We start from the raw sequence: 9333 nt of genomic DNA, 5'->3' as shown, positions 1-9333 counted from the left end.
GTACCCTACAGACTGAGAGGGAAATATTTCACAGAAGAACGCATTTCTGCGGCCTATTATGCGGCCGCATAATGGCCGCAGAGTGAAGCAGTAAGTTTGGCCAACTTGAGGTCATTTTTACGGTCGATAATGCGATCGCATAATTGATATGCTGACCGCATAATTGATATGCTGACCGTATAATTGATATGCGGACCGCATATCGATCGCATAATCCCTCTTGAGTTTTTGCGGAGGGAGTTCTGCGGTGTATTATGCGACCGCAGAACGAGTATGCAGACCGCATACTGGTCGCATACCTAGGCCATAAGTTCAGGCCCCTGAGGGCCATTTATGCAGTCACTTTGCGGACCGCATAACCATTATGCATTTGCATATGCGGCCGTAGACCTGTGTCGGGGCACCATTTTTCTTAATTTAAAACCCGACCCCCATTCCGTTAAAATACCCCATTTAGTCTATTTTGAGCTCATTTATGATATTTCTAGTGTGTGAGAGAGAGAGGGTTCTAGAGGGAGGAACTAATTTTCATTAATCAATCTTCATCCATCACTCAAAGCTTGGAAATACTTAAGTAGAGCACTCAATTGCTTCATCCAAAAAGGTAAGACTTGATCACCCCAGCTCTTAATTTCAAACATAGCTATAATGGGGTACTAGGATAATACTTCATAGCTATGAGAGTGGTTCATCTTGCATGCATGTGATAAAGAGTTTGGGAAAAATAAGAAGTGAACTAGAACCATGAATATTTTCCTAATTTTGGGTTCAATTTGTATATTGCTTAAATAGATTGAGGTTGCTAAGGGTTCCGGAAAATTGTAGAGTCTAAATAAGCGCAATTGATGTATGTATGACTAACTCTTTTCTTCCTAGAATCGAACTCCTGGTGTCCGAATGATTGGTGTAAGTTCCGACTTGATCTTATTAGAATTGTTTGCCTTAGTGTGTTGGGTTGAAAGATTTATGTTCCCTCGTTGTTTTAGATATTTACCATGTCATTATGCTATTTGAGGACATATCTATGATTTTCCAAGTTCCTTCCTTTATGTGTGCAATGCCTTATATGATGGTACTTATCGACATGAATGATGACGTTATTTGATTGAATAAAAAGGAAAAGACTTGAATTGTAAAATGTGCCCAAGTGCCAACAACTATTTAATAAATGAGGCTATTTGTGCCATGTAATGAAAGATGGGAAAGATATGTGAATTGAGTGAACAATTGGAAGAGGTTATGTCTCAAGTGAAATGGCTTAGCCGATCGGGCCGAGATCGGACGCCATACCGTACACATGGTGGAATTTGTGTTGGAACTATTAATTTACATTATGGATATGGATATGTCTCACTTGGGATGGCTTAGCCGGTCGGGACGAGACCGGACTCCGTGTAAAATCATGGTGGCATTATGAGTTGTGGCTTTGGCACTAAAGATTATTAATCTAAAAAGATGAAAAGATTGAATTGGGAATTGTGTAATCCTTATTTAGTGTTTTTCTTGTATTTTCATGAAGTGCTTATTGATTATTATGACTGCCTTCTCTTTGTTTCACTGTTCATTCTACTGAGATTGGTGTTTTCCTTACATACTATTACTATTCGACAGTACTAACGTCCCTTTTGCCGGGGCGCTACATCTTTTAATGGATGTAGGTGGTTCTATCATATATAGCGCTGATCGCAGATAGTGGTGTTCTCCCTCACACTCATCACAGCAGCCTTGGTGAGCCCCATTTCTTCCTGGGTCATGTAGTCCTTTTTTGTATAAATTTTCATATTTTGAGGTATAGTCGGGGCCTTGTTGCCGATATTGTCATGTTGCTCTTTTGTACCCTTAGAGGCTCCGTAGACGTTTATGTGGGTCATGTACGTATGTTGGGGGTGTCGTTGGATCGGGCTGTATTTTGGGAACTTAACTACGACATAATGTATATAAAATGAAAAATGAACCAGCAACGTTTATATATTTATATAACTGATCTCTCCCCTATTTTACAAATGGTGACGCATTCCCTTTTTGGATCATGAATGAGTCGGGTAGGAAAGGTTTACTAGGCTTGCTCGACCGGGTTCACTCGGTTGAGCTCCAGTCGCACTCCCCGTGGTTGGGGCGTGACGACGATGATCAACACAGGAATCATAGAGAGTACACTATCCAAACAAGGCATAATAAAAGCGCAAAGTCCAATCCGGTCAAAATCATATATAGCACCCGCATATATGCTCATCACCTCGCATATGAGTCGCTTTTACACATTCCAATTAGCCAAATAAAGTCACATCTTAAGGGGTATTCACTCACATCAAGATTATGCAAGATACTTACCTCAAACAAGTAAAATCAATACTCCAAAAATGCCTTCCCATTAGAAATCACCTCCTACCGGCCCGAATCTTACCAAAACAACTCAATAACGTCAAACAAAGCTATAAGACTCAATTCCAAACAATAAAGCTTCAATATTTATTTAAATCTCCAAAAGTCAACAAATTTCAACCTAGGCCCATAAGGTCACAACTCGAGTCAAGGGGTAGATCCCGGCTACCCATAACCCCACGAGACCAAATATGTGATTAAATTCCAAAATCGAGTCCAAATCCACCATGAAATCCCCAATATATACTCTCCAAAGTTGTAGGCAAAACCCCTCAAAATTCACCTTAAATATCCATGGGGAAACAATATCTAATATCAAAATTAAGTAGAAATTAATTACCCTCAAAAGTTTGGTGAAAATCCCTCCAAAAATTGCCTCTAGCCAATCTTCAAAACTCTAAATAATGAAAAATGACCTAAACCTCAACTTAAAACCCTTTTGTCAGGCATCTCGGACCTGCAGACCACTTAATCGCTTTTGCGACATCGCTTCTGCGACATATTCCTTGCATCTGCGAGATTTCCTGAGCCTGATTGCTTGCGCTTTTGCGCATAATCCATCACATCTTTGGACTCGCAAATGCACAAAATCTCTGAATCTAAGGACCTCCAGTCCCCCAGCCATTCCTCACAAGTGCAATTGCATATCCGCTTTTGCAGCTTTGCACCTACGCCAAAACCCTTGCAGGTGTGATACACGAGCACCAGAGCTACGACTCAACTCCAAAATAGTCCGAAACCCATTTGAAACACACCCAAGCCCCCTTGGGACCCCGTACAATCATACCAACAAGTCTGAATTCCTAATCCAAACTTATTAAAATGCTCAGAACACCACGAATGACATCAAAACCCAAGAATCGACATTCAAAATTCATCCTTTAAGTTCCAAACTTTCTAACTTCGTCGAATATGTCTGAATCATGCCTAAATATTTCGGATTCTGACCAAACTTCGCACACAAGTTCCAAACCACTAAATGAACTTATTCCATGCTCTGAAACAACAATCTGAGTCCGATATCATCAAAGTCAACTCTCGGTCAAACCTATGAACTCTCGAAACCTTTAGATTGACAACTTTCGGCATCCAGAGCAAAAACACCATAAGAACCTCCAAATACAAATCCGAACATACGCCTAAGTACAACTATGAACCTATTGGAATCATCAAATCACTTATCCGAGGTCGTCTGCTCAAAAGTCAAACCTTGGCCAACTCTTACAACTTAGGCTTCCAAAAATAAAACTAAGTGTTCCAATCTCTTTCAAACCTTCCTGAAACCAATCCAACCACCCCATAGTATCATCAAATGTCAAGTACACATATAGGGAACATCAAATAGGGGAATGAGGCTCAATTACACAAAATAACTAGCCAACTCATTACATTCTCCCCCTCTTAAATGAACTTTTGTCCTCGAACGAGTTTAGAATCATACCTGAAATGCCAAAAAGATGAGGATATTTGCTCCGCATATCAAGCTCGGTCTCCCAAGTTGCTTTCTCGACCAGTTGACCTCTCCACTAAAACTTTACTGGTGCAATATCTTTCGATCTCAGCTTCACCTGCCTATCCAAAATGGCCATCAGCTCTTCTTCATAGGCCAAATTCTCATCCAACTGCACTGAGATGAAATCTAACATATGTGACTGATCTTCATGATACTGCTGAAGCATGAAAACATGATACACTGGATGAACTCCCTGACAAGCTAGGTGTCAAAGAAAGTCTATAAGCAATCTCGCCAACTCTCTCCAACACCTCAAATGAAACAATAAACCTTGGGCTCAACTTGTCCTTTTCCCAACCTCATCATGCCCTTTATAGGTGAAACTGTGAGAAGAACCTTCTCACCCTCCATGAAATCCATATCATGAACCTTCCTATCAACATAACTCTTCTTCCTGAATTGTGCCTGTACGAAGCCTCTCCTGAATCAACTTCACCTTCTCCAAAGCATCACAAACTAAATATATGTATAGCAACCTAGCCTCACCTGACTTAAAACAATTAATCGAAGAACATCATTGACTCCCATATAATGCCTCATATGGAGCCATTTGGATACTAGGCTGATAACTATTTTTATAGGCAAACTACAATTAAGGTAAAAATCGATCCCACTATCCCCCGAAATCAATAACACATGACCTCAACATATCCTTCAAGATCTGAATGGTCCGCTCAGACTTATCATTCGTTTAGGGGTGAAATTCAGTACTCAACTAAAACTCCGTGCCCAACTCACGCTAAATAGCTATCAGAAAGTGTGAAGTAAATTGAGTGTCATGATCCGAAATGATAGAAATAGGTATACCATGCAAGTGAAAAATCTCTCTGATGTAGATTTGAGCCAACTTCTTTGATATGTAGGAAATCATAACCGGAATGAAATGCACTGATGTGATGCCCCGAACATGGGCCTGGATGTAACACGGCACCTGGTGCTTGACTACATGCGACTGAAAAAATGAACTGGTTGGCTGAATCAACATGTGATATCATAACATACTGAATACGGAAGATAAACTAACACATGCTGATATACTGAAAGTATGGATGATATAAATCAATGTGCGGAAATACTAATACAATCTGAAACATATTTGTAGCCAACATAGCTTAACATGAAAAGCCCGCGACTCTGTCTAACTGTTACTCTAGTCTATGAAGGCTCTAATGAAGTACTGAAAACACTGACTGCCCGTAAATTTCTAAAATATTGTAAAGTAATGATAATGGCTCGAAAGAACTGGGGCTCACTAAATAGCTGGTACGAGAATCCTAGCGCTCTGAATCATCAACTTGTAAATCATTACCTGCATCGTGAGATGCAGGCCTTGGGCAAAAGGGACGTTAGGACATTTGAGTTGCACTGGTATGCAAAGCAACTGAAAGAAAGAAATATAAATGCTGAAACTGATACTAAGCTACTAACTGAGAATTGATAATTGATAACTGAAATGATAACTGATAACTGATAACTAAAATGATAACTGATAACTGATTATTGAAATGATAACTCATAACTGATAACTGAACTGAACAAAGGAAGTAAGGATATGAATACTCCCTTTTCTGAATGATGAACAACTTGTTTATCTGAATAAATAAACTGCGGCCTCAGGCCCAATATATATGTGCACAAACTGCGGCCTCAGGCCCAAGTATATATATACATAACTTCGGCCTCAGGCCCAAAGATGCACAAAGCATTAACTGCGGTCTCAGGCCCAAACATGCATAAAGCATAAACTGCGGTCTCGGGCCCAAATACAAGTGTTCAACATTCAGGTATTTAAATTCTGGAACCAAAAATCATATTGCAATATGTGATGCTGAAATACTGAATCATATTGAGTCACACGATACTGGAATACTGAATAGGACTAGACTAAGACATGTATTCTTGAACTGATTATGAAAACTGAAACTTCAATTGTTTATGACATGCTGAGTAATCTAGACTGAGACTCATGGGCATCAAACCCAAGTCTATATTGATTACACACTGATCTCAAAATGTTCAGAATGAAAGTCATGAACGAGTCACGAAGCTAGAGAATAGAAGTTCTGCAACTACTCAAGGAACTAGGCCTAACTATATTTCTGAGGCAATTAGTAACGTCGTAAAAGAAACGTAGTATAGGGAGAATCATTAACATTCTCAAACATAGAGAGTTAGCCTCACATACCTTAACTTCCTGCTCTTGAGTGTAAAACAACATTCGCCAACCCTTTCATCTTTAATCTATAGCAATACAAGTCAAAGGGATTCCATATTAGCAATAATACTCATGTTTTGGTCACTTAAGCATTTTATCAAACACTTGGTGGGTATAAAGCTCCATAGTCCTAATTAATGGTGTTTATACACCTAACAACCCATTCTCTTGCTCCTAGATAAATTCTAAAACCTCAAATTGTTATAATCATTATCATTGTTCATCACCCATAAGATAAACAAAACCCTTAATCAATAATCAATAACCAACAACCCAAATCCATAACCGTTCATGATTTTCTATCAAACCTATCAACTCATATCTCATGAAATTAGAGTCTATAATCATTTAGCCAATGCTATAATCAATTAGAGGGTGAAGATATTACCTTTTTGACGTTCAATCCTCTTGAATTCGAGTTCTATGGTTTCTTCTCTCAACAATGATGTTCCAATCCAATATCTAATGATTTGAAGGGTTTATACATGTTAATAAGGTGTTGAAGAATTGAAATTAACTTAGAATCACCATTAGAACTTACCTTGGATGGTGGAGGGACCTTGGGGGAGGTTAGGTTCTTCAGAGCTTCCCTTTCTAGAGCAAGGTTTTGTGTTTTGGGGTGTGGGGGATGAAGTAGGGCTTTAACAATGACCCCTTGGGTGCGCTCCTGCACACCTAAAGGCCCAACCTCACACCTAACGCACAGAAAGGCAGTAACACTACCACAAATACGCGGCCGCGTATGAGACTATCCGGGCGCGCACCTGGCATGCATATTGCGTATTGCTTTGTAAAATGCACATAAAGTTGCGCATACTGCATATCGTTGGAAAGCTATTTCAAAGTGATACAACTTTCTTGTTTTGAGTTTTCCCAAATTCCTTATATAGCTTCACTACATTCTGCTGCAAGACAGACCTTTTGTAAATTTAGTCGATTTTATCGAATCTTATACACCTCTCTCTCCGTCTTGATTCTAAAATAACTATTTCCACCCATACTCATACCGATAGAACTTCACATGTCCAAAATATAACATTACTACTCATTTAATATATTGATACCTAAGCCTAATTTACGAGGTGTCACAACTGACTTGGTCAACAATAACCAAATGACTTCAAACTTCCTCAAAGTCCATTCCAAACCTAGGAGAAAGTCCATAGTAATGTGCTCCTACTTCCACTATGGTATATCAATCCTGTGAAGCAAACCACCCGATTTCTGATGCTCATACTTGACTTGCTGAAAGTTCAAACATCGTGAAACGTGCCAAAAAAGATCCCTTCTTCATCCTTCTCCACCAATAATGCAGCTTCAGATCTCGATACATCTTCGTAACTCCTGAATGAATAGTATACCGTGAACTATGAGCCTCCTCAAGAATCAACTCACTTAAACCATCCACATTAGGATCAGAAATCCGACTATGAAATTGCAATACACCATCATCACCGATAATCACCTCCTTAGCACCACCATGCTACACCATGTCCTTAAGGACAAACAAATGGGGATCATCATATTGGCGAGCTTTAATGCGCTCAAACAAGGACCACAACAAAACAACACAAGCAGGGACTCTGCTAGGCTTAGAAATATCCAATCTCACCATCCTATTGGCCAACGTCTGAACATTAATAGCCAAACACCTCTCAATACCTGGAATAAATGCCAAACTCTCTATACTCTCCGCCTTCCTACTCAAGGCGTCTGCTACCACATTAGCCTTCCCCGGATGATACAAGATAGTGGTATTATAATTCTTCAACAACTTCAACCACCTCCACTGACTCAAATTCAAATCCTTTTATTTAAACAAGTGATGAAGACTCCAATCAGTATATACGTCACAAGACACGCCATATAAGTAATGCATGCAAATCTTGAACGCGTACACAATAAATGTTAACTCCAAATCATGTAACAAATAGTTCTTCTCATGGGAATTTAACTAGAATGATGCATTGGCAATCACCCGACTGTCCTGCATCAACACACAACTAAGACCAATAGGCGAAGCATCATAATAATTCATACACAACCCCGATCCTAAGCGTAATACCAAAATTGGAGTTGTAGTCAAAGTAGTCTTGAGCTTCTGAAAGGCCTCCTCAGACTTGTTAGACCATCTGAATAAAACACCCTTCCGAGTCACTTAGTCAATGGAGATGCTATAGATGAAAAACCTTCTAAAAATAGACAATAGTAACTAGCCAAACCAAGGAAAATCCTGATCTCTGTAGCGGTAGAAGGTCTAGCCAACTCTGAACTACCTCAAGCTTCTATGAATCCACCTAGATCCCATCACTAGACACCACATGGCCCAAGAATACCACTGATTCAACCAAAACTCATACTTGGAGAACTTAGAGTACAACTTCTTCTCCCTTAAAATTTGAAGCACAATCCTCAAATGTTGCTCGTGCTCCTCCCTTCTATGGGAATATACCGAGATATCATCAATGAACACAATAATAAAAGAATTCAAATAAGGCTGGAACACACTGTTCATCAAATGCATTGGCTAAGTGCGATATGGTGGAATATATATGGGCTATGTGCCCGGCACCGGGTCAATACCAAAGTCAATATCCCTGTCACGTGGCATACCTAGTAGGTTTGTAGGAAACACATCTATAAACACCCTCACTACTGGAACTAACTCATTAGTAGGAATCGCAGCACTAACATCCCTCACAAAGTCCAGATATGCCAAACATCCCTTCTCAACCATCCGTTGAGCCTTTAGAAATGAAATCATCCTACTAGGATTGTGACCAAATGAACCCCTCCATTCTAACCTCGGAAACCTCGGTATAGCCGACGTCATAGTCTTAGAGTGATAATCAAGAATAGCATGATATAGAGATAACAAATTCATACCCAAAGTCACCTCAAAATCAACCATATTAAGCAATAGAAGATCCACCCTAGTCTTATAAACTCTAATAGTAACCACACAAGAACAATACACATGATCTACCATATTAGAATCACCAATAGGTACACATGAATGGGGATATCAAGGGAACTATGAGGCATATCCAGATAAGGAGAAAAATATGATGACACATTAGAATAAGTGGTACTAGGGTCCAATAACACTGAAGCATCCCTATGGAACACTGAAAAATATGATGACACATTAGAATAAGTGGTACCAAGGTCCAATAACATTGAAGCATCCCTATAGAACACTGAAACAATACATGTGATCACT

General features: G+C 39.5%; 1 protein-coding gene across 1 annotated transcript; it reads right to left on the bottom strand.

Moving 5' to 3' along the window:
- Positions 1 to 3908: 3908 nt before the first annotated feature.
- LOC138898822 (uncharacterized) lies at positions 3909 to 8943 on the bottom strand. The gene is made up of 7 exons (XM_070184926.1): positions 8683 to 8943; positions 7723 to 7917; positions 7348 to 7593; positions 6081 to 6136; positions 5205 to 5276; positions 4166 to 4316; positions 3909 to 4052 (listed from the first exon to the last, which is right to left on the bottom strand). The coding sequence occupies exons 1-7, from the start codon at positions 8941 to 8943 to the stop codon at positions 3909 to 3911; spliced, it is 1125 nt and encodes a 374-aa protein (XP_070041027.1).
- Positions 8944 to 9333: the final 390 nt, after the last annotated feature.

This window comes from Nicotiana tomentosiformis, chromosome 9, assembly GCF_000390325.3.
Source record: "Nicotiana tomentosiformis chromosome 9, ASM39032v3, whole genome shotgun sequence".
Taxonomy (NCBI): Eukaryota; Viridiplantae; Streptophyta; class Magnoliopsida; order Solanales; family Solanaceae; genus Nicotiana; species Nicotiana tomentosiformis.
Note: the sequence above shows the minus strand (reverse complement) of the source record. Positions and strands in the feature narration are given on the sequence as shown.

What these genes read in the sequence shown, in the direction of transcription:
- LOC138898822 (XM_070184926.1), bottom strand. Translation starts at nt 8,943, where the DNA reads ATGACGTCGGCTATACCGAGGTTTCCGAGGTTAGAATGGAGGGGTTCA. An exon ending in TTGAACTTTCAGCAAGTCAA is followed by an intron (nt 6,137 to 7,347) that starts GTATGAGCATCA and finishes GTATTGCTATAG; the next exon opens with ATTAAAGATGAAAGGGTTGG. An exon ending in CTCAAGAGCAGGAAGTTAAG is followed by an intron (nt 5,277 to 6,080) that starts GTATGTGAGGCT and finishes TCTTTCTTTCAG; the next exon opens with TTGCTTTGCATACCAGTGCA.